We start from the raw sequence: 26,368 nt of genomic DNA, 5'->3' as shown, positions 1-26,368 counted from the left end.
ACACCTATTATTCATGAATTGAGCAATTCTCTTTCAGAAGGGAAAGTCAACCTCAAGGAATTGAAAAATTATTTCTTACTTCATGGAGCATTATACTACCGGAATCCTGATGGGTATTTATCACGATGCCTTGGAAACGACGAAGCGGACGAACAACTCAAACGCATACATGAAGAGGCGACAGACGTTAGTGGTGACACTTTACAGAAGACTTCAAAGGATGGGATATTATTAGCCTTCCATGGAGGCTCAATCGAGAATCTTACAAAAATCTTGCCCCAATTATTAGACGCCTCCTCACCACTTAGAAGCCTTGACAGTTCATCACACTGGGGACTGGAGAGAACCTTACATCAAGTACCTCCGGGACAATGAATTACCGTTGGAAAAGAAAGAAACAATCAAACTCATTCAGAGAGCTAAAATATTTGTCTTTCTTGACGGAATATTATACCGCAAAAGCTTCGGTGGGAACCTACTGAGATGCTTATCTGAGCATGAAATCCCAACAGTCTTGAAGGAGATGCACGATGGAGAACATCAAGGAAAAAGGAAATTATTTCTCCAAATTCAAGAGAAATACTACTGGACGACCATGGAAGACGATGCAGCTACGCACGTTCAGAGGTGTCATCAATGCCAAATTCATGGTAATCTAATCCACACTCCTTGTCTCCCTCTGAATTCTGTGAATAGTCCATGGCCTTTCTATAGCTGGGGACTAGATACCATCGGGAAAATCAATCCAGCATCTTCGAAGCATCATGAATACATCATCAATGCAACTGAGTATTTCACCAAATGGGTTGAAGCTATCCCTCTTTGAAGCACCACTAGAGTCACAATTGCAGCCTTCATCAAAGAATACATAATATGCAGATTTGGTGTTCCTAAATACATTGTCACTGATAATGAAACTCCTTTTGCCAATAAACACGTGACGGAATTGCTCGAGGAATACGACATCAAACAAGTTTTCTCCACACCATACTATCCCCAAGGAAACGGAAAAGCAGAGAGCACCAACAAAACTTTGATCTGAATTCTCAGTCGAACAATTCATGATAATCCGTGAACGTGGCATGAACAAATGCCTATGGATTTATGGGCTTATCGAACCTCACCAAGAAGCTCGATTGGGACTTCACCATACTCTCTTGTTTCTGGAGCTGACGCTATACTCCCAGCAGAAATCAAAATTCCTTCAGCAAGGATTGCAATATCCAGTGGAGTACAATGGGACGAAGCCGAAGTATCCAACTAAAGAATTGCTAAACTGGACATACTTGAGTCAAGAAGAGCTAAGGTAGAAAAATATGTAGAAGCATACAAACAAAGGATCTCCAGAGCTTACAACAAAATGGTAAGACCTCGAACATTCCAAGTAGGAGATTTGGTATTAAAGAATGCAAAACACATTCAACAAGATTTGTCTGCTCCCAAGTTCTCTCCGAAATGAGAAGGACCATATGTAGTCGTCAAAGCAGTATCCAATGGATATTAGAAGATCTTAGCTATTAACGGGGGAGGGGAAGGAAATATCATCAACGACAAATGGCTCAAAGCATATTACGCCTGATCCGTAGAAAACATCACCTTTTCATCATTTCAAGCATTTCTCAAAATGTAATTTAAATTCCTCCAAAGAGTATGCAAAATACTCCTTTGTTCATTAAAAATTTCATAAATGAACAAAAATTTTCTTTCATACCACGATCAATTATTCTACCTACAAAAAAGTCGGAACCCATTTGAAAGAAAATATAATAACCATAAATGCTCACTCAGAGTAAACCATCCAACATAGGGTAATTCTTAAAAACAGCCATGTCTAGCTTCTTTTGAAAGTTTTTGGTCTTCACCTTCAAGTCCTGGACAACTTTCTTGACTCTCGCCGATTCCAAGGCAAGTGCCTTCTCCTCTTCCAAGAAAGCAGTTGTGGTAGAAATTGCATCAGCATCAGCTGCCTCCCTGTGAATTTTGATCATCTCAAGACGACGACGAAGCCAGCCTATGTTGAACCGCAAAGTTTCACAGTTCGAGATAATTTCATCCCACCTGTGTAGTTCATGATTCTTGACATCTCGCAGATTCATCTCGTTCATCTCTTCAATGATCGGTAACAATCCGACAACCGTGGTCAGAAGGGTTGGGAGGAAGCCTCTCCATATTTCTGTCGTAGCAATGTGCCCATACCATCTCCAAATTTTGGTATACAGAGGTACGTGACATTTTGGAATGACGAATCCACCGACCACACCATTATTTGGGGAGGTATTAGTCATGGGAACTTCAAAGGGGAGTCCAGCTGTTGGATACTCATGAACGTGAGCTCTAACCCCAACCTCCACGGAATCAGTAGATTCTTCATCAACATGGTTGCTGCTATCGTCAACCACGACCACGGAATTCACATTCCTCCTCTTTCTAGCATCGACAACAACATGCACATCAACCTGCGATAAAGAAGTTTTCAATTTCAGATAAAGATTGGATAAACTGTCGAGTGAGGCTTCAATCAAGAAATCATAAAATTACTCACAGACGTGCCAACTTCAGTATGAGCCGACCTATACCGGGCAGGGGCTCTGAAAGTCCGCTTGGGTCTCGAATTATGAGAAGAAGATGGATTATTCTTGTTATCCTGCAACAAATCATTTTCCTGTGATCAACAACTTTGATCAAATGGAGATGAAGAAGATATACAACTTACTGAGACAGACGCTTCTACTTCATGCTTCGACTAAGGTTCGTTTCGAGAAGACATGCTACTGCTAGACATGGTGACGAGAGGTAAATTGTGATCAAAATTTCTTCTGAGATGCAAAGGAGAGAGGTGATAGAATGTTTATATAAGAAACCCTAGGCATTACAAGTCAAGATGTGGATGCTTATCCCGACGGGTGGATAAATTTGTTACAATTTCTACTGAAACCCTAGCTGAGTCATGATGAATGGGAGAAACGTAACAATACCGGGGACTGACAGTTCAGGGGAGATCAACATTGCGACTCTGAATTGGTCGTATACAGGCTACATATTTTCCTAGAGAAATTCATGTGGTTGCACTCCGTGGATAAGTATTGTATGTATGTGGACATTGGTCCGTCAGCCGGAGATATGGAGGAAATTTGGAAAATGATACGAAAAAAGATTATGGTTCAAAATAATCTCTAAAGAAACGTCTCTACATCCAAGCTGCTCAACCAACCAGAACGTGTCTACTTCAACAAAAATAAATGATTGCGAAAGATCCATGATCAGAACTAATCGTCAGACTCATCGGAGTCATCAGATTTGTCAGAATTATCAGATTCATCATCATCGTCTTTCTCGGAATCCTCTTCTTTGTCGGAATCACTATCAGGTCCATTGACGAAGTTTGGATGAATATTAGGATTTTCCGAGTCCTCTTCTGCTTTATGCTCAGCTTCGAGTTCAGCTTCAACTTGCTTCGCAATCTCTCTGAGCTCTCAGGTACGCCGGTCTGGCTTAATCTTATGATCCCGTGGCACCTACACGGGTTCATCTTCCGAAGCGTCAGCGTCAGCGTCGGAGGGTACACCGTCAATAAATCGACGTTTCTCCTCAGCCGCTACTATTCTGCGTCGGATTCGATCCTTTTTACGCTGACGGTCCTCTATCTCATCGTCCTTGGCCTTTCTCTTCATAAGCTGATCATAAGTGACTCTTTGGTCATTAAGGGGTATGCTAGCCTTGAATCCCTCAGCATGATTCGTCTTAGCTCGGAATTTGGCTGCAGAAGCTTTGGAATCCTCATCAGAAGAACTGGAGGAATAATAATAATCGTAATGGCTGCTGCTACTGGAAATTACGATAGTCTGGAACCAAATCAGAAGCGTGGAATTAGAAACGTCCTAATATTGATTTCAACCGCAAAAATGGTAATTCTAAACTCTTACCTTTTACGATTCCGCTAACAGTAGTGATGGTAATGCAAGAGTTAACACTTAAAAACTCATTCGTTTCTTCGAAACCTACAAAAGACGAACGAAACTCAGATTTTCATAAAATCATGAACACTTCTACTGTGCGGACATTCACTAGAACCATGAAAACTAAAACAATATTTCATCATAATTAATTGTTTACCTTTAAACACTATTCAAAATTCAAGTTTTGATTTTTTAAATATATATATTCATATATATAATAAAACGTGATTACTCACGTAAATAAAAAAAAACATTTTGACGTGAGCAAGGCTCACGTAAATAAAATTTGTGGATATTCCACGGTCTCATCAAAAAAAAAAAATCCATGAACAGGCCATGGGTTTATAAAAAAAAAAACTTTTTCCCTTCGTACTGTCGTCTTTCTTTGAAACGAGGGTTTATTTCGGTTTTGTGAAAAGTCCATGTCTTTTCAAAATAAAGTTTTGATTTCCATGAAAACTCATAAATAAAATTTTGTCACTGGACACAAGTCTATACATAAAAAAAAATCTTTCTTAAATCAGGGATTATTACTAGTTTCTTAAACTAATGATCGAACGAACATACGTTTTCAAAAACAAGGGTTTTTAACAAAACTCACACTCATATATGCACATGCATATAATTTTAGCGTGATCAAGGCATGAACAACTCATGAAAGCAGCAAACGAAAAAAAATATAAATAAATCACGTACCTGGTCGGCGCCGGCCGGAATATGGCCGGACGGTGGTCGGACGGCGGCAACAGTTCCGGCGAAATTTTTCTGCGGTTTTTTCCTGTGCTCTGACGTTAAGGTAATGAAGGGAGGAAGAATGTGGTCGATCGTGTGAAGGTGAAGTAAAAAAAAAAAGAGGATTAAATTCCCTTTTATATCAAATTTTATTTCCAAAACCTAATATCACAAGGATTTCCTTATTGGGCCCGGCCCGTGAATCCTAAAACGACCAAGGTCCCGTCATTAAAACCAGCGGTTCAACACCAATTCATGATCATTAGGCTACGCTCTATCATGCCACTGGAATCTTCGTTCAAGTCATGGTTTGCTCGTACTATCAAAAATCCCGTAAAGTTTTATCTTATGACTAAGTTCAATTGCTTATATTGTTTATTATCGGAAAATCACCATTCAGTACTGACTGAGGAACATAATTGTTCCTCACTAAGCAGGGGACATAATGTAGATGGTGGATTTTTGACGAGGGCTAAAATCGTAAACCCATAACTGTATATGCTCCTGATTCAGCAATCAGGCGAGTATTGAGGCTCATGTCTCTTATCGAAAGCGTGAAAACTCGCGCCACGAGAATCTCTGACTGAGAATACTGTCTCTCAGAGTATATGTAGATGTGTAGTATCTCAGCTGAGGCAACGACATATCTCATGAATACTGAGCAATTTCAGTGATCACTTTTATATAGAATTGCAAGATTAGACGGCTCCAAGACAGCTTGCCTGCTAGTATAGAGCAATAACGTCTTCAGGATGTAACAATCTTTTCCATGACTATATAAAAGATGTATGATGCTTCAACAAGCTCATAACACTCGATTCCTGAATAATTAACGCTCCTAGACAATCGCGCTAGTATAGAGACATCAATTAATTATTCTCAAATCATTAGATTCATTAACTGAATCCCTGGAAAATATTCAATGTTTTCATAATATTTCGTTATTTCAATTTATGATTCTTCTCAGCAGAACTCCATGGGTTAGTAATAAATATTCAACACACGGGCATCTGAGCACTATCGAATATGGCCCGACCAAAATGGTGCAAGTGTATTCAACAATAATGAGCACCTGAACACACGAATGAGTATTTCAAAATACGACGAGACGATGAACCTATGCAAAATAGGAAAGAAAATAATAAATAATAAAGTATTAACCAAGGCGCTGGGGACTGGGCCCACCGGCCGTCCGGTCGTGCCGTGACCAGTCCCAGTCCCACGCCCAATTTTATATTTTATCATATTTTTGTTATTCTCCTTGATCTTATGAAAATCCTTTCATTTGAACAAATATCCTTCGTTTTAAGAAAATTCCTCAGTTTCATGGTGTTTCCTTCGCATCAAGGAAATAATATAAAATTGGGAAAAATATCATGGGACCGTGTTTACTAGCCAACCGGCTATGCCTTGATCCTGGCCGGTCCCACACCTCATGATTCCTCATTATTTTATTATTATTTCCCTAATCTCATGAAAACTCCTTAATTTCATGGTATTTCCTTCAAACCATGAAAAATAATAAAAATTAGGGAAACTCGTGGGACCGGGATCCAGCCATCCAGTCATGCCCTAGACGGTCCCATATGCCCCTTATTTTATTATTATTATTATTTATGTTTTCTTGATCCCATGGAATTCCTTGATTTCATGATATTTCCTTCAAATTATGAAAATTCCTCCAAATCATGGAAATAATACATAAAATTAGGGAAAACTCACGGGACTGGGCCCTAGCCGGCCGACCATGCCCAAGATGGTCCCACACTCTTATTTTATTATTATTTGTTTCCCTCATCTCATGGAAACTCCTTCAATTCAAGGAAACTCCTTGATTTCAACGAAACTCCTTAGTTTCAACAAACTCCTTGATTTCATGGTATTTTCATAAAATCATGAAAAATATAATAAAATTAAGAAAAATGCTATGGGACGGGCTTATTGGCCGTCCGACCATGCTTTGGCCATAGCCGGTCTCACACTTCATGATTCCTTCATTTTATTATTATTTTCCTTCATCTCATGAAGTTTCCTCAATTCCAGCAAAAATCTCTAATTTCTTCATATTTTTCCAAATGATTGCTCAAATGCACATCAGAAAATATCAAAATTCTCAGGACTGAGGCACGAACACTTTGATGATGCGAGCATACTACCTTGACCGACCAAGGTTGGCTCTTTAGCTTGCAAGAGGCCGGTCCCATGTATTTTCATCATTTTAACCTAATTTGTTCATATTAGGTTCAAACTCTTCCAAACAAATTGGAATTCCATGAAACGATCATCAGTTGATCCTGTGACCACCCAGGGCCGGTTTCATGACCCCTTGGATGGTCCCTCATCTCTTCACAATTAATTAGGTTTTATCACCTAAGGCTCAAACGAGCATTGTAATAAATGATTAAACCAGCATTTAATCATCCTTTCATCAACAAATCAACAAGTCTTCAAGAGATCTTGGTATTTGGTCACTTGAGCATCTGGGCGCTACATGGTCGACCCATGACCCCATGTAGCCGGTCCTTCCTTCACTTCGTGGTTAATTTTCAATAAACCATCAATTGATCGAATTAGGGTTTTTAGCCCAAGGTTCATAATTCCAGATTCAAACGCTAATAATTTTACGATGATCTCATGGTCAACATTTTATTAATTATACTTGGTTCAGTTGCCAGAATTTAAATTAATATTTTATTTGGTCATGCTACCAATAATTCATCAAATGATCAACATTCGCTCAGCTGAGCAATATTTGCTCAAACCAAGGAATGTTGGTTCAACTATCAATACTCAACAATTCATCGAGCAATATTTGCTCACGTTAACTATCGACGTTTATTCATACATTATACCTCTGTCTCAACAGACATGTTCAATTCATGAGTCTCAGAACATTTTCAAATCATGTTCGACTCAACAATCCAAGGACTCATTGTCCCATGAATTCATGAAGTCAACAACTGACTAACTAATCACGAGACATCAATCGTGTCACATGGGGGATATTAACTAGGGTTTTGGTCTGGCGGTCTACGGCACGTGTGTTCATATACACGATGAGAATGTGATCAAGTCGTGCAATCAGTAAGGAGTTAACAAAGTAGTGGATGAAAAATCGACCAAGTCTCCGCACGTTGAGCAACTGGTCTTAACACGATTTTCATTTCTCCACTCTTTGATTCCATCAGTTGTCACACTTCATGGGATCATGGTGTTTATAATTCTAGCAATATAAATAAGTCTCTGAATGATGATTAAAAACAAGACAATCTTACGTCAAACAGACAACACGGGATCAACAACTCAACGTCTGAGAAATTACTCTCAATAGAGCAAAATTCAATCATTCAGAACTTATCTTATTTTCAGAATACACAACACACCTACAATCTTTGATTACCATTGATCTCACACATTTTCAGCTTCCCTTCTACAGATCGACCCATCCTCTCTTGTGACCGAATTTACTCTGGAACGGCCATTGTCTTGGTTTAGGCTGGAGTACTATAGATTGATCTCTCGAATTCAAAGCACTCCCTTATTGCAGTGCATATGTGTGAGGTTTAACAGTTTGCTCGGTTCAAGGAGTTTCCTCCGCACGGTCGTCTTTTCAATTCCGTAAAAACCAGCAACTCGTTTTGCCCCATCTACAGATTAACGACCACAGTGGGAGATCATTCTCTCGGTTGCAATCTCAATTCTCACAAAGATGGTCGGTCTTGGATCCAATTAAGTTACTCAAAACTCCAGATGGAGTCTTTCAAATGGTGACGCTTCTCTGGCTCATCCGAATGATTCTGGTAATACTCGTCATCCTTACTTTACTACTCCTTTCTCATCTATCAATGCATTCGATGGAGAAATTTCGTCATTAGCCAAACTGGCACGAAGGCAAGAAATCTTGGAAAGAAACATAAATCGATTGAAAACAGAAATTTAGGCACTATTTGCTATCCAACAGAGTCGTGCTCGTTTCTAAAGCTGACCCTATACAGTTTCTACTATCAAAGCCAGCCTTGATAGGACGGCCAGAAAAGTGGCTGTTTCATATGTCAGAATTTGACATAGCTTGTACACCGTCTAAAGTAATCAGAGGCCAAGCAGTTGCAGACTTTCTCGCTGATTTCCCAGGGGAGGACGCAACAATGTTACATGAAGATGTACCTGGTGAGTTTCCAGACATCTTAGTTATCAAAGAAGAGACGTGGCTTTTATACTTTTACGGTTCCTCCACCCCTAGCAATGACACTGGAGGAGCATACATAGTGCTAGTCTCTCCATCTAGCGAAGTTTTCTCACATTCGTTCAAGTTGGATTTTCACTGCACCAAAAATTCGACAGAATGTGAAGCTTTCTTACTAGGATTGTCCCTGGCCAAGCAAGCAGGAGCAACGCACCTTGAGATAAGAGGAGATTCAAAGCTACTGGTCAATCAAATAAATGGAACATATTCTCTCAAAGAAATCACGCTTGCTCAGCGACTATTAACTCATTTCGCTGATGCAACCATTATCCATACTGGACGAACTAACAATATGCATGCCGACTGCCTAGAAACTCTCGCTTCTAAGCTGCAATTCGAAGGAGCAGAGAAAACAATTATGGTACAAAGGCGTACTGTGTCATCTTTCTGGCTTGTTGAAGACATTCAAGCAGAAGACTGGCGAGCACCTATTATTCATGAATTGAGTAGTTCTCTTTCAGAAGGGAAAGTCAGCCTCAAGGAATTGAAAAATTATTTCTTACTTCATGGAGCATTATACTACCGGAATCCTGATGGGCATTTATCACGATGCCTTGGAAACGACGAAGCGGACGAACAACTCAAACGCATACATGAAGAGGTTTGCGGACAGACGTTGGTGGTGACACTTTACAGAAGATTTGAAAGGATGGGATATTATTGGCCTTCCATGGAGGCTCAATCGAGAAACTTACAGAAATCTTGCCCCAATTGTTAGATGGCTCCTCACCACTTAGAAGCCTTGACAGTTCATCACACCGGGGACTGGAGAGAACCTTACATCAAGTACCTCCGGGACAATGAATTACCGTTGGAAAAGAAAGAAACAATCAAACTCATTCAGAGAGCTAAAAGATTTGTCTTTCTTGACGGAATATTATACCGCAAAAGCTTCAGTGGGAACCTACTGAGATGCTTATATGGGCATGAAATCCCAACAGTCTTGAAGGAGATGCACGATGGAGAACATCAAGGAAAAAGGAAATTATTTCTCCAAATTCATGAGAAATACTACTGGACGACCATGGAAGACGATGCAGCTACGCACGTTCAGAGGTGTCATCAATGCCAAATTCATGGTAATCTCATCCACACTCCTTGTCTCCCTCTGAATTCTGTGAATAGTCCATGGCCTTTCTATAGCTGGGGACTGGATATCATCGGGAAAATCAATCCAGCATCTTCGAAGCAGCATGAATACATCATCAATGCAACTGAGTATTTCACCAAATGGGTTGAAGCTATCCCTCTTCGAAGCACCACTGGAGTCACAATTGCAGCCTTCATCAAATAATACAGAATATGCAGATTTGGTGTTCCTAAACGCATTGTCACTGATAATGGAACTCTTTTTGCCAACAAAAACGTGACGGAATTGCTCGAGGAATACGACATCAAACAAGTTTTCTCCACACCATACTATCCCCAAGGAAACGGACAAGAAGAGAGCACCAACAAAACTTTGATCTGAATTCTCAGTCGAACAATTCATGATAATCCACGAACGTGGAGTGAACAATTGCCTATGGCTTTATGGGCTCATCGAACCGCACCAAGAAGCTCGATTGGGACTTCACCATACTCTCTCGTTTATGGAGATGACGCCATACTCCCAGCAGAAATCAAAATTCCTTCAGCAAGGATTGCAATAGGCAGTGGAGTACAAAGGGACGAAGCCGAAGTATCCAACTCAAGAATTACTGAACTGGACATACTTGAGTCAAGAAGAGCTAAGGTAGAAAAATATGTAGAAGCATATTAACAAAGGATCTCTAGAGCTTACAACAAAATGGTAAGACCTCGAACATTCCAAATAGAAGATTTGGTATTAAAGAGTGCAAACCACATTCAACAAGATTTGTATGCTCCCAAGTTCTCTCCGAAGCAGCTACTTTCGAAGTAACAGAAAGAAAAGCAACGACTGAAGTGGGAGAGTCAGAGTCGAAAAGAGGATTCCTCACTTCTTTCTCTCATTCAAAACCGTGCATGAGACTTTTATCTCGCATGGCTCCTGTTTTAAATCAAGCAATACGTGGAGTAACTCCTGACATAGCAGTAAAAGCAAGACGTGTATGCGGATCGACTCATCAAGTTCCCATTGAAATAGGATCTACACAGGATCCTCATTTTGGTCAACCGGCGGTGGAAGCATTTACTCGAGGGGCTGCTCTCGCGGCACCCGTATTTGAACTGGGGTAAAAGGATTTGCAGTCCCCCGCCTGACCACTCGGCCATGCCGCCAAACAAGCAAGGACCACCTTGCAAGGCTAAATACTCATGGGTGACCGATAGCGAAGTAGTACCGTGAGGGAAGGGTGAAAAGAACCCCCATCGGGGAATGAAATGGGAAGGACCATATGTAGTCGTCAAAGCAGTATCCAGTGGATATTACAAGATCTTAGCTATTAACGGGGGAGTGGGAGGAAATATCATCAACGGAAAATGGCTCAAAATACGCCAGATCCGTAGAAAACATCACCTTTTCATCATTTCAAGCAATTCTCAAAATGTAATTTAAATTCCTCCAAAGAGTATGCAAAATACTCCTTTGTTCATTAAACAATCCGCACCGTGGTCAAAAGGGTTGGGAGGAAGCCTCTCCATATTTCTGTCGTAGCAATGTGCCCATACCGTCTCCGAATTTTGGTGTACAGAGGTACGTGACATTTTGGAATGACGAATCCACCTACCACACCATTATCTGGGGAGGTATTAGTCATGGGAACTTCAAAGGGGAGTCCAGCTGTTGGATACTCATGAACGTGAGATCTAACCCCAGCCTCCACGGAATCAGTAGAGTCTTCATCAACATGGTTGCTGCTATCGTCAACCACGACCACAAACTTCCCATTCCTCCTCTTTCTAGCATTGATAACAACATGCGCATCAACCTGCGACAAAGAAGTTTCCAATTTCAGATGAAGATTGGATAAAATGTCGAGTGAGGCTTCAATCAAGAAATCATAAAATTACTCACAGACGTGCCAGCTTCAGTATGAGCCGACCTATACCGAGCATGGGCTCTGACAGTCCGCTTGGGTCTCGAATTATGAGAAGAAGATGGATTCTTCTGGTTATCCTGCAACAAATCATTTTCCTGTGATCAACAACTTTGATCAAATGGAGATGAAGAAGATATACAACTTACTGAGACAGACGCTTCTACTTCATGCTTCGACTAAGGTTCGTTTCGAGAAGACATGCTACTGCTAGACATGGTGACGAGAGGTAAATTGTGATCAAAATTTCTTCTGATAAGTATACAGAGGCGAGAGGTGATAGACTGTTTATGTAAGAATCCCTAGGCATTACATGTCGAGATGTGGATGCTTATCCCAATGGGTGGATAAATTTGTTACGATTTCTACTGAAACCCTAGCTGAGTCATGATGAATGGGAGAAACGTAACAATACCGGGGACTGACAGTTCAGGGGAGATCAACATTGTGACTCTGAATTGGTCGTATGATGATAGGTGTTTAAAAACACCTCTCTAAGTATCGATTGGTTATGCTTTCTTAGCTAGTTTTCGTGTGAAATTGTATTAATATCTTTCTTTTATATTTTATGGGAATTTTGGAGCTTACTCCCGAAAAGAACAAGAAATCGTCCAATTGACCACAAATGAGGTAGAATTATCATTGCATGGGAAACCACTACTGGCAGTCGTGTGGGTGTTAAGAAATAACCGGTTTAAGTCCGTTATGAATTACTGGATGTAGCCAAAGAAGGCAACCATTTGATTCTAAACGGGTTTACTATAGGCACCTGATCAAGTTACTAAGGGCCACCAGTTCTCAGTGACTACTTGTATGGACAAAACAAGGACATTCACGTCTCAGCTCATTTTCGTTCAACTTATGCTGCACAAGGGTCCACACCGGGAAGCCATGAGTCCAGGCTCGTGCTCGAAGGGTTAAGAGGGATATTAGAAGCCATGACGGAACTAAAGATTCAACCAGTTAAACTAATCTTGGAAGGTTTATTCAAGCCGTGACATGAACAAGAAGAAGAAGTTTGTTTCATTGCCATTAAGGGAGGAGGTTGCTATCACTAAGTTTTATGGTTGAGTGGTTTGATTTTGCAGAATTTGGAGCCTGTGTATGTTTGAGAACGTTGGGTTTGTGCTAGAATGTTTCAGGGAAGGAGTTAGAATGATCTCGAAATCAACAGCAAGTTCATCTCTGCATCACCAGCAAACTGCACGAGAAGTATTTGTAAAAAGGCCTGAACAGCCTAGTCTGCTGTGACCAAGAATTAAAGGGTTTGGGAAGATTTATTTGGCAGCAGATTTAGGACTCGTATCATAAGGTTACATAGGAATGGAGAATAGGTACTGAACGAAGGTGGCGTATCGAGGCTGATGGAGAGTATTGTTGTTTCTCGAATCAAGGAAGAAAATTCAGGAATGGGTTTATGGCAATGAATAAACTGCAACAAAAGCCAGGGAGATGTTCAAGGGAGTAAAAGAGGAAGTTAGGAATGGCAATGGCAATGGTGGCTAATCGGTCACTGATGGCAGGGAGGAATAATGGGAAGTTAAGGAAGACTTGGTTCTCGCCGAGAGATTAGTTTGCTGTGGAACATATATGTAGTGATGCTCGGTAATAATGGACTGCTGCTGCTGCCATGAGGGAGATGATCGAGATGTTGCCAGTGAAGGTGGTGTTGATGATTGATAAATGTTTTGCTGCCATGGAGAAGAAAGAGTTGGAGTTGTTGACTGTCTTAGTGGAACACGAGAGAGATACAGAGGACTTGGAGTCCGAGTTTGCTGTGCTACCATTATCGGATGATGAAAGAAGAACGACTCGAGTCTTTGGAGGAGCTCGAGTCAAGACAGTGATGAGATGGACAATGGTGAATACGTTAATGGTTGGCTGGCGAGATGGAGTTTGCAATTGAGTCTCGACCATGGGAGTGAGGAATTTGATGGTTTGCTGTTTCTGTGGTGGTGGATGATGGAAGCAATGGCTGGAGAGTTGTTGCCAATATGGTTGATGCTCAGAGAAGACATGCAGTCACTGAGAAGATGGGATGGAGTTTGCTGTGGGTTTGTTTGACGATGAATCGAAGTTTGAGTCTGTAATGAACGAAGAAGGTTTTGGCTTGCTGCCAGCACCGGAAATCAATGACAAGGGAGAGACGAGTTCAACTGCTGCTGCTGTTGATTCTCGATGATGAATGATAGCACGGATCGATGGAAGGTAATGAGCATAATGGAGCTGAATTAGGGGTGTTGCACGAGTTCAGTTTATTTAAGGGAGGCGAGAATATAAATGATACAGAGAATGTCCGAGGGAAGACTGAAGGGTATACTGTCAGTTCCGTAAAACTGACAGTTGAACGAATTTAGGTGGGCTGGACCTTCACCACCTACGTAGGCATGTAAGCTAATTGCAACCATTTTTCTCGACCAGCCTTGGACGTGTGATTTTGACGAGTTTTGGCAACTACTTTGGCACGGGGTATGATGCACCGGACATAATTCTTAATGGGGTGTATTTTCCTATTTTTGCTAGGTTTCCTAGTTTATTCAAGAAGAAGTTATAAAACTCTATATATAGGGAAGCTTAGATACAATTAGGGATATCTTCTATTCACCGTTTTTCTCCCCCTTAGGGGTGAGAACTATCTCTTTTCTATATTTTTTTTATTATAAGGATGAATTCAAAATTCTAATTGTGAAGCTCAATTATTTACAAGTTTGTTTCAAGTTTTAAAGTTAATCATTGTGGATTGTTTTTACTATATCGAAGGTTTATGATTGATTCTTAGATTGGTTTGGGTGGCCAACTAGATTAGTCTATTAATCATTCTAATGCTAGTACAGAGTTGAGTCGATCCGTAATTATCGCTTATCTCCTACACAAGTAGAAATCGCAAGACCTTGCGGAGGGATTCTGTGGAGCAATTGCGATTAAAGACAACACCAGTAAGTGGACCGAGCGTACCGAGTTTAACTGCTGGGATCAAACCTAAATTCATAAATCTTAATGCGTTAGGTGAATTACATCTTGTAAGTGAACCTCAAGGTGGTTCTTTTGAATAGAATCCGGTAGTTCTGCGCTTCCGTATCCGGTGATACAAGGAGTTTTGGGGATAGCTAAGCGTACCTGCTATTCTACGGTTGGTGACAATTGATTCTAACAAGAGATAAACGGGTACATGTTGAGTTAACAGTTAGTAACGGCGAAGGATTTCTTCATCCTCTTTATCTTATTTTTTTTTTATCCTTCTTTTATATTTTTGCTGATTTAGATAACATATTAACTGCATTACTCCTCGTGGGAACGATCCTTACTACCGCTTTATTACTTGTTAATTAGTGGGAAATATCTTATTATTTTGTTGAGTAAACGACGCTCATCAAATTGGCGCTGCTGCCGGGGAATAATTGCTAATTGATTTGTTATTTGTCTTGGCTTGAAGGTTTTGTGGGTATATCTCTCGTAAGCCCTCACGAGACTATAACTCGTCCACTAGGGACACCTAGGGGTTTAAAGGCTTGTTATTCATGCTAAGAGTAACCGTAGTCTCGACGACACAGAGTTGTTGTATTTTTGTTTCGTTTTGTTTGCTCGAGGACTAGCAAAGTCTAAGTGCGGGGGAATTTGATATGTGTTTAAAAACACCTCTCTGAGTATCGATTGGTTATGCTTTCTTAGCTAGTTTTCATGTGAAATTGCATTATTATCTTTCTTTTATATTTTATGGGAATTTTGGAGCTTATTCCCAAAAAGAACAAGAAATAGTCCAATTGGCCACAAAAGAGGTAGAATTATCATTGCATGGGAAACCACTACTGGCAGTCGTGTGGGTGTTAAGAAATAACCGGTTTAAGTCCATTATGAATTACTGGAGGTAGCCAAAGAAGGCAACCATTTGATTCTAAACGGGTTTACTATAGGCACCTGATCAAGTTACTAAGGGCCACCAGCTCTCAATGACTACTTGTATAGACAGAACAAGGACATTCACGTCTCAGCTCATTTTCGTTCAACTTATGCTGCACAAGGGTCCACACCGGCAAGCCATGAGTCCAGGATCGTGCTCGAAGGGTTAAGAGGGATATTAGAAGCCATGACGGAACTAAAGATTCAACCAGTTAAACTAATCTTGGAAGGTTTATTCAAGCCGTGACATTAAGGGAGAAGGTTGTTGTCACTAAGTTTTATGGTTGAGTGGTTTGATTTTGCAAAATTTGGAGCCTGTGTATGTTTGAGAACATTGGGTTTGTGCTAGAATGTTGTAGGGAAGGAGTTAGAATTATCTCGAAATCAACAGCAAGTTCATCTCTGCATCACCAGCAAACTGCACGGGAAGTATTTGTAAAAAAAAAAACATTTTGACGTGACCAAGGCTCACGTAAATAAAATTTGTGGATATTCCACGGTCTCATCAAAAAAATAAATCCATGAACATGCCATGGTTTTATAAAAAAAAAAATTCCCTTCGTATTGTCGTCTTTCTTTAAAAAACGAGGGTTTATTTCGGTTTTGTGAAAAGTCCATGTCTTTTCAAAATAAAGTTTTGATTTCCATGAAAACTCGTAAATTAAATTTTGTCACTGGACACAAGTCTATACATAAAAAAAAATCTCTCTTAAATCAGGGATTATTACTAGTTTCTTAAACTAATGATCGAACGACCATACGTTTTCAAAAACAAGGGTTTTCAACAAAACTCACACTCATATATGCACATGTATATAATTTTAGCGTGATCAAGGCATGAACAACTCATGAAAGCAGCAAACGAAAAAAAATATAAATAAATCACGTACCTGGTCGGCGCCGGCCGGAATATGGTCGGACGATGGTCGGACGGCGGCAACAGTTCCGGCGAAATTTTTCTGCGGTTTTCTCCTGTGCTCTGACGTTAAGGTGGTGAAGGGAGGAAGAAGGTGGTCGGTCGTGTGAAGGTGAAGTAAAAAAAAAAAGAGGATTAAATTCCCTTTTATATCAAATTTTATTTCCAAAACCTATTCTCACAAGGATTTCCTTACTGGGCCCAGCCCGTGAATCCTAAAACGACCAAGGTCCCGTCATCAAAACAGCGGTTCAACACCAATTCATGATCATTAGGCGACGTTCTATCATGCCACTGGAATCTTCGTTCAAGTCATGGTTTGCTCGTACTATCAAAAATCCGGTAAAGTCTTATCTTATGACTAAGTTCAATTGCTTATATTGTTTATTACCGTAAAATCACCATTCAGTGTTGACCGAGGAATATAACTGTTCCTCACTAAGCAGGGAAATTAACGTAGATGGTGGATTTTTGGTGAGGGCTAAAATCGTAAACCCGTAACTGTATATACTCATGATTCAGCAATCAGGTGAGTATTGAGGCTCATGTCTCTTATCGAAAGCGTGAAAACTCGCGCCACGAGAATCTTTGACTGAGAATACTATCTCTCAGAGTATATGTAGATGTATAGTCTCTCAGCTGAGGCAACGGCATATCTCATGAATACTGAGCAATTTCAGTGATCACTTTTATATAGAATTGCAAGATTAGACGGCTCCTAGACAGCTTGCCTGCTAGTATAGAGCAATAACGTCTTCAGATGTAACAATGTTTTCCCTGACTATATAAAAGATGTATGATGCTTCAACAAGCTCATAAAACTCAATTCCTGAATAATTAACGCTCCTAGATGATCGCACTAGTATAGAGTCATCAATTAATTATTCTCAAATCATTAGATTCATTAACTGAATCCCTGGAAATATTCAATGTTTTCATAATATTTCGTTACTTCAATTTATGATTCTTCTCAGCAGAACTCCATGGGTTAGTAATAAATATTCAACACACGGGCATCTGATCACTATCGAATAAGCCCCGACCAAAATGGTCCAAGTGTATTCAACAATAATGAGCACCTGAACACACGAATGAGTATTTCAAAATACGACGAGACGATGAACCTATGCAAAATAGGAAAGAAAGTAATAAATAATAAAATATTAACCAAGGCGCTGGGGATTGGTCCCACCAGCCGGCCGGTCGTGCCATGACCAGTTCCACGCCCAGTTTTATATTTTATCATATTTTTGTTATTTTCCTCGATCTTATGAAAATCCTTTCATTTGAACAAATATCCTTCGTTTTAAGGAAATTCCTCAGTTTCATGGTATTTCCTTCGCATCAAGGAAATAACATAAAATTGGGAACAATATCATGGGACCGTGTTTACTAGCCAACCGGCTATGCCTTGATCCTTGCCGGTCCCACACCTCATGATTCCTCATTATTTTATTATTATTTTCCTAATCTCATGAAAACTCCTTAATTTCATGGTATTTCCTTCAAACCATGAAAAATAATAAAAATTAGGGAAGCTCGTGGGACCGGGCCCCAGCCGGCCGGTCATGCCCTAGCCGGTCCCACACGCCTCTTATTTTATTATTATTATTTTTATGTTTCCTTGATCCCATGGAATTCCTTGATTTCATGATATTTCCTTCAAATTATGAAAATTCCTTCAAATCATGGAAATAATACATAAAATTAGGGAAAACTCACGGGTCTGGGCCCTAGCCGGCCGACCATGCCCAAGCCGGTCCCACACCATTATTTTATTATTATTTGTTTCGCTCATCTCATGGAAACTCCTTCACTTCAAGGAAACTCCTTGATTTCAAAGAAACTCCTTAGTTTCAACAAACTCCTTGATTTCATGGTATTTTCATAAAATCATGAAAAATATAATAAAATTAAGAAAAATGCTATGGGACGGGCTTATTGGCCGGCTGACCATGCCTTGACCATGGCCGGTATCACACTTCATGATTCCTTCATTTTGTTATTATTTTCCTTCATCTCATGAAGTTTCCTCAGTTCCAGCAAAAATCTCTGATTTCTTCATATTTTCCCAAATGATTGCTCAAATGCACATCAGAAAATATCAAAATTCTCAGAACTGAGGCACGAACACTTTGATGATGCGTGCATACTACCTTGACCGACCAAGGTTGGCTCTTTAGCTTGCAAGAGGTCGGTCCCATGTATTTTCATCATTTTAACCTAATTTGTTCATATTAAGTTCAAACTCTTCCAAACAACTTGGAATTCCATGAAACGATCGTCAGTTGATCCCGTGACCATCTAGGGCCGGTTTCATGACCCCTTGGTCGGTCCCTCATCTCTTCACAATTAATTAGGTTTTATCACCTAAGGCTCAGACAAGCATTATAATAAATGATTAAACCAGCATTTAATCATCCTTTCATCAGCAAATCAACAAGTCTTCAAGAGACCTTGGTATTTGCTCAGTTGAGCATCTGGGCGCTACATGGTCGACCCATGGCCCCATGTAGCCGGTCCTTCCTTCACTTCGTGGTTAATTTTCAATAAACCATCAATTGATCATCAATTGATCGAATTAGGGTTTTGAGTCCGAGGTTCATAATTCCATATTCAAACGCTAATAATTTTACGATGATCTCATGGTTAACATTTTATTAATTATACTTGGTTCAGTTGCCAGAATTTAAATTAATATTTTATTTGGTCATGCTACCAATAATTCATCAAATGAGCAATATTTGCTCAAACCAAGGAATATTGGTTCAACTATCAATATTCAACAATTCATCGAGCAATATTTGCTCACGTTAACTATCGACGTTTATTCATACATTATACCTTTGTCTCAACAGACATATTCAATTCATGATTCTCAGAACATTTTCAAATCATGTTCGACTCAACAATACAAGGACTCATCGTCCGATGAAGTCATGAAGTCAGCAACTGACTAACTAATCACGAGACATCAATCGTGTCACATGAGGGATATTAACTAGGGTTTTGGTCTGGCGGTCTACGGCACATGTGTTCATACACACGATGAGAATGTGATCAAGTCATGCAATCAGTAAGGAGTTAACAAAGTAGTGGATGAAAAATCGACCAAGTCTCTGCACGTTGAGCAACTGGTTTTAACACGATTTCCATTTCTCCACTCTTTGATTCCATCAACTGTCACACTTCATGGGATCATGGTGTTTATAATTCTAGCAATATAAATAAGTCTCTGAATGATGATTGAAAACAAGACAATCTTACGTCAAACAGACAACACGGGATCAACAACTCAACGTCTGAGAAATTACTCTCAATAGAGCAAAATTCAATCATTCAGAACTTATCTTATTTTCAGAATACACAACACACCTGCAATCTTCGATTACCATCGATCTCACACATTTTCAGCTTCCCTCCTACAGATCGACCCATCCTCTCTTGTGACCGAATTTACTCTGGAACGGCCATTGTCTTGGTTTAGGCCGGAGTACTACAGATTGATATCTTGAATTCAAAGCACTCCCTTATTGCAGTGCATCTGTGTGAGGTTTAACAGTTCGCTCGGTTCAAGGAGTTTCCTCCGCACGGTCGTCTCCTCAATTCCGTAAAAACCAACAACTCGTTTTGTCCCATCTACACATACTTACCTCGGTTTAAGTTTCATATTTTTCTTTATAATTGGGTTTGTCAATATGAAAATACTCTCATGGAATATCCAGGGTTTTAAAAATGCTTCTACCAGAAATCATCTGAGTGACCTTATAAGAACACAAAACCCAGATATAATTTTCTTATGTGAGACTAAGATAGATCAACACAAATGCAAACCTCTTCTAAAACAGTTTCAGTACCCTAATATTGCATTTATTGAACCTATAGGTCTCTTTGGTGGTCTTGTCTTACTTTGGAAATAAAATTTTACTTGTGACATTGTTGATACTCATTATAACATGTTCAATGTAGTTGTTCAGTATGATCCCAACAAACCTGAGTTTTGTTAACTTGTATGTATGGTTATTCTAACTATGCAAAGAAAAAAGAACAATGAAACTATATTCATAGAATTAGTAGAGCTAATGTTAATCCCTGGATTGTATTAGGAGATTTAAATTTTCATATCCTTGAATCTAATACTAGTGTATCTTCCTCTACTGATGCTTGGGTTAACAACATTGTTTTAAGCAGTCGTCTAGAAGACATAGGTTATGTTGGGAAAGATTTTACTTGGACCAATAATAATATGGGTACTGGTTCTATTAAATCTAGGATAGACATGGCTTTAGGTAATGGGAACTGGTCCCTAAACTTTCCTAATTCTAAGGTATTACATCTTGCTCAACTAGGTAGTGATCATAGCCCTGTTATGCTTGATACTGATGTTACTTTACCAAAATGCTGGAAACCTTTTAAGTTTTTTTGGACTTGGTTGAATGATCCTTCATGTGTTATTATCATTGTTAATGCTTGGAAAGAAAGTGTTAGTGGCCCTACAGCTTTTCAACTTGTTCATAAGTTGCACATAACAAGGAAAAGGTTATCTTTGTGGAACAAAGAGCATTTTGGTGATATTAATCAACAAGTCAATCATCTTCAACAAGAGTTGCAGAGAATACAAGAACAACCTTCTGGTCCAGATAACAGTGAGGAAATCATCAACATGAACAATGAGTTAACCAAATGGCACAAAATTAAAGCTGAGTTTTATCAACAAAAATCCAGAGATAACTTCATCAAAGATATGGATGCAAACAGTAAATATTTCCACACCAAAGTAAATAGAAGAAAGACAAGGAATAACATTGATTCTATACAGGATCACAACAACAGTTGGCTCCAGTCTAGAGAACAAATCTCTCAACATCTTACTCAGCATTTTCAGAGCATCAGTACCTCCAGCAATCCTGTGATTAATGAAGGGCTTTATGATATTCTGCCTACAATCATTTCTGCAGAAGACAATATGACTCTCACAAGAATCCCTACAGATGAAAAAATTCATGCTACCTTGAAGAGTATGGAAAACTGGAGTGCACCAGGTCCAGAGGGGTTTCAAGATGGATTTTACAAAAGCCAATGGAACATAGTTGGTGAAGATGTATGCCTTATGGTCAAGAGATTCTTTGAAACCAAACACATCCTCAAACAGATCAACAAAACTTACATTTCCTTAATCCCAAAAAAGAAGAAATGTGTTTGTGCAGCAGATTACAGACCAATTGGTCTGTGTAATATTTCATACAAGATTATTTCTAAGGTTATTGTCAGCAGAATGAAGCCATTAATGGAGAAAATTATCTCTTCCTTTTAGGCTGCATATGTTTCAGGCAGACTCATTAGTGATAACACAGTTATAGCACAAGAAATTATACATTCAATGAAGAAGAAAAGAGGAGAAACAGGTTGGCTTGCTCTAAAGTTAGACATGTCAAAAGCCTTTGACGGGATAAAATGGTCTCGCTTACTGAAGGTTCTTTCTTATTTTGGTTTCAATGAAGATTTTTGTGACTTAATATATCAATGCATCAGCACTACAACTCTCTCAGTCATGCTCAATGGATCACCTTGTGAAGAATTCTCACCTTCCAGAGGTATCAGACAAGGTGACCCCTTATCACCTTATTTATTCATTTTAGCAATGGAGTTCTTATCAAGACAACTCACAGCTGCACATGAGAATAAATCAGTTAAAGGAATTAAAGTGGTTGCATTATCACCAGCCATTAATCATCTGCTTTTTGCAGATGATTGCTTGATCTTTACTCAAGAAAACCTTACTTCAGCTAATCATTTATTGGACTTACTTCATGATTTCAACAGTCAATCTGGTCAAGTTATAAATTTTGATAAAAGTGCAGTTCATTTCAGCAAGAAGACAAAGCCTGAGGTTGCAGAAACACTTAGACAAATTCTTGGGGTTAAAATTATGAACTCTAAAGAAAGATATATAGGTTCTCCATTAATTTTTGGACACTCTAAACATGATTCTTTCAAAAACATAAAGGAATCTTTTGAGAACAGGTTATCCACATGGTCTGCCGTATCCATTTCTCAAGCAGGGACATGCACTATGATTAGACATGTGCTTAATTCAGTCCCAATTTATCAAATGGGCACTTTCAAATTACCAGCAAATCTTCTTCAACAACTCACAAGCATAGAGAGAAAATTTTTCTGGGGATATAATAGCAACAGAGATAATAATCCTATAGCTTGGTTGAACCTATGCAGACCCACAGAAATCGGGGGACTAGCTTTCAGAGACTTGGAAAAACTCAATCTGGCAATGCTCACTAAACTTGCATGGAGATTATGCAATGAACCTGACAACTTAATGTCTTAAGTTCTATCCAGTAAGTATTTTAAATCTGGTGATATCATTTGTTAGAGCATAGATCGTTCGACCTCGCATGCGTTGCTATCTCAAGCATGTTTGTCAATGTTAGTGATCAAAACTATGAGTCTTGATTTCTAGCCTACATAGCTAAGTCTCGGACTAGGATAGAAAAGTGTAGTTGAGCTCAAGGACTTCATGGCGATTCATCATACAACGACGAAGATCTATACAAGGAACCGTGGAACTTCATCAACAAAAAGGTATGTGGATACTTGAACTTATCTATCACTCTAAAGTCTATCTATTCTATATCCTACTTCTTATGAGACAAAAATCGTATGTTATATAGACTAGATCATACACATTTGACATTTCGAGCTGAGCATTCATTGCTTATCTTTTATCTCGAAATCGTGTGTTGGTAAAGCGTTTCGCTTTGATCAAGTTTATCTTCACCTAGTGATGAAATTCATGAAAAGTTTCAATCACTTTGAGAATTGCTCTGACGTGAATCGGTATGTGAATAACGGCTACATAGCATCCTCTGAGAATGTCTCAATGATTGAAATGAGAGTTTAGATTACATAACCATGTATTCCTTGAACCGAAGTTTTCGAACTTTGTTGATCAAGAGAAATCGGGAGGATTGTGGAATTGGCTTGCCAAGTCCGCGAACCCAGTCCGCAGACTCAGTCCGCGAACTGTCGGAAGTTCTCGACCGAGAATTTCTGTTGGATTTTCCAAAAATCGTTTGTGTACTAAGTCCGCGAACTCAGTCCGCGAACCCAGTCCGCGAACTGGCGGAAGTTCTCTTTCCGAGAATTTCTGCTGAGTTTGGAAAACTCAACCGATTAACTTAAGTCCGCGAACTTGTTTGTGAACTTAAGAGGTTATGATCTAAAGATGTGCTCTGAACATGAAACATTAAATTACTAAGGAATGCTTTATCCAAACCGTAGCTATAATGTTCATGAGCCGATCCAATCGAATCGAATCATCTTTGTTTTAATTGTGTCTTGTGTAGTTACATAAGATCTCATAGCAATTGAACAACTCTTTAACTAGTTCATTTGAGTCAATTGAACTAGTTATGGTGAAGAAGAACAAGGTTAATATGAAATGCTCATATGGTTAACCTTTTGGGTTACTATGTTGAACCAACACACACGTACACGTTTGGGCATGGTTTTCACAAACCCAGTAAACGTATATCTCAAGTGTGTGTGACAAGCTAAGTTTTCAATCTAACGGTTGAGAAATATTAGCTTGAATCTAAATCAGGTTTTCATCTAACGGTGAATAAGGATTGCTTTGTACCTAAGGCAAAACCCTGATTTGAAGGCTATATAAAGGAGACATCTAGCATTGTGAAAAACTAATCCCCACACGTCTGTGTGATACTAGTGCGCTCGCTAGAGTCGATTCTCCTTTAACATTTGGTTTTCTTCTCTAAAACCAGGTTAACGACTTAAAGACTTCATTGGGATTGTGAAGCCAGACCGATACTACTTTTATCGTAGTTGTGTGATCTGATCTTGCATCTTCTATCGTACGAGTACAATCAATTGATTGGCTTGAGATCGTGAGAGTTATCCGATAGGCAAGATAAAGAAGTCACAAACATCTTCATCTCACTGTTTGTGATTCCTCGACAAACCGCTTGTGTAGTCAGGAAGGATTGTAGAGAGGTGATTGATTAATATAGGTTGTTCTTCGGGAATATAAGACCGGATTATCAATTGGTTCATGTTCACCTTGATTTTATATCTTAAGACGGAACAAAACCTAGGGTTTATCTGTGGGGGACAGATTTATCCTTTGATAGACTTTTCTGTGTGAGACAGATCTGTTTATTATCAAATCTGTGATTTTGGGTTGCAGCAACTCTTGGTTGTTGGTGAGATCATCTAAGGGAGTCAAGTGCGTAGTATCCTGCTGGGATCAGAGGTGTAGGGAGTACAACTTTACCTTGAATCGGTGAGAGACTGATTGGGGTTCAACTATAGTCTAGTCCGAAGTTAGCTTGGAATAGGCTAGTGTTTGTAGCGGCTTAATACAGTGTGTATTCAATTTGGACTAGGTCCCGGGGTTTTTCTGCATTTGCAGTTTCCTCGTTAACAAAACTTCTGGTGTCTGTGTTATTTCTTTTCCGCATTATATTTTATATAATTGAAATAATACAGGTTGTGCGTTCGTGATCATCAATTGGAAATCCGACCTTTGGTTGTTGATTGATATTGATTGATCCTTGGACATTGGTCTTTGGTACCGTTCAAGTTATTCCTTGTATTTGATAAAGACTCGCTATTGATTTTAGCTTGAGTAAAAATCAAATCAAGAGAGAGATATTAACTCCTTGAGATACTTTTATCTAGATTGAGTCTGACTGTCTAGTTGATTCTCTAGCAAAGTATTTCGGGGTTAGTCCATACAAATTGCTAAGAGAAATATTGGGTGGTGTTGTTAGACCCCCGCTTTTTCATCATTCATCAAAACATCAGTGCTACAAACTGTTCTTATGTCTGGAATGGTATAACTCTCTTTTAGTTGTACAACAAATCTGCTTCATGGAGATCAACAATGGCTTGAAGACTAAAATATGGAAATATAGATGGATACCTGGTATGGCTCACTCTCCTCTTCCCAAGAATGATTTCTTTCGTTTTTATGAAAATGTTGCGGAGCTTTTCCTTCCTGATTCTCCACAGTGGAATATTAACTTACTAGACAAGTTATTTGACACTGATACCTCCTTAAAGATACAAGCTCTATATATAGATAACAACAAGGATGATACTATGATCTGGATGCCAGCCAAGGACGGTAAATTCTCAGTGAAAAGTACCTATAAAATGCTCGTTTTCAATGACAGAGAAGTTCAAATTAATGGGGTCACAGTAAAAAAAAGAGTATGGAAAGCATTATGGAGTTGTAAAGCTGCTCATCGTATTAAACTCTTTGCATGGAAATGCATAAGAGATATTCACTGCACTAAATACAAGAGAGGCATTTACAATGACAATCAAGTTATCAGCTGTGAAATATGTGGTAGTGATGCAGAAACAATGGAACACTTGTTGTTTGAATGTAAACATGCCAGATCAGTATGTAGAGGCATCGATATTAATATAGATGCAGTTAGAGATAACTGTAACACTGTCTCTAAATGGGTGATAAGTTGGTTCACTTCTACTCAGCGTGAAGAAGAAGAAAGGTGGTTGTTTTCCTTAATGATAGGTGCATGGGTCATATGGAAAGACAGATGTGACTTAGTTTTTCAGGGAG

General features: G+C 39.3%; 1 protein-coding gene across 1 annotated transcript; it reads left to right on the top strand.

The window, feature by feature from the left end:
* Positions 1-14,131: 14,131 nt before the first annotated feature.
* LOC113295226 lies at positions 14,132-23,089 on the top strand. The gene is made up of 4 exons (XM_026543575.1): positions 14,132-14,244; positions 15,894-16,057; positions 20,850-21,844; positions 22,058-23,089. The coding sequence occupies exons 1-4, from the start codon at positions 14,132-14,134 to the stop codon at positions 23,087-23,089; spliced, it is 2,304 nt and encodes a 767-aa protein (XP_026399360.1).
* The last annotated feature ends 3,279 nt before the right edge of the window (positions 23,090-26,368 follow it).

Source organism: Papaver somniferum, chromosome 7 (genome assembly GCF_003573695.1).
Source record: "Papaver somniferum cultivar HN1 chromosome 7, ASM357369v1, whole genome shotgun sequence".
Lineage (NCBI taxonomy): Eukaryota > Viridiplantae > Streptophyta > Magnoliopsida > Ranunculales > Papaveraceae > Papaver > Papaver somniferum.
Note: the sequence above shows the minus strand (reverse complement) of the source record. Positions and strands in the feature narration are given on the sequence as shown.

Excerpts from the sequence above, each read along its gene's own strand:
- LOC113295226 (XM_026543575.1), top strand. The coding sequence starts at position 14,132 with ATGGAAGGTAATGAGCATAATGGAGCTGAATTAGGGGTGTTGCACGAG. Across the intron at positions 14,245-15,893 it reads GTCCGAGGGAAGACTGAAGG|ACAGAACAAGGACATTCACG; the intron begins GTATACTGTCAG and ends CTACTTGTATAG. Across the intron at positions 16,058-20,849 it reads AGTTAAACTAATCTTGGAAG|GAGATTTAAATTTTCATATC; the intron begins GTTTATTCAAGC and ends GGATTGTATTAG.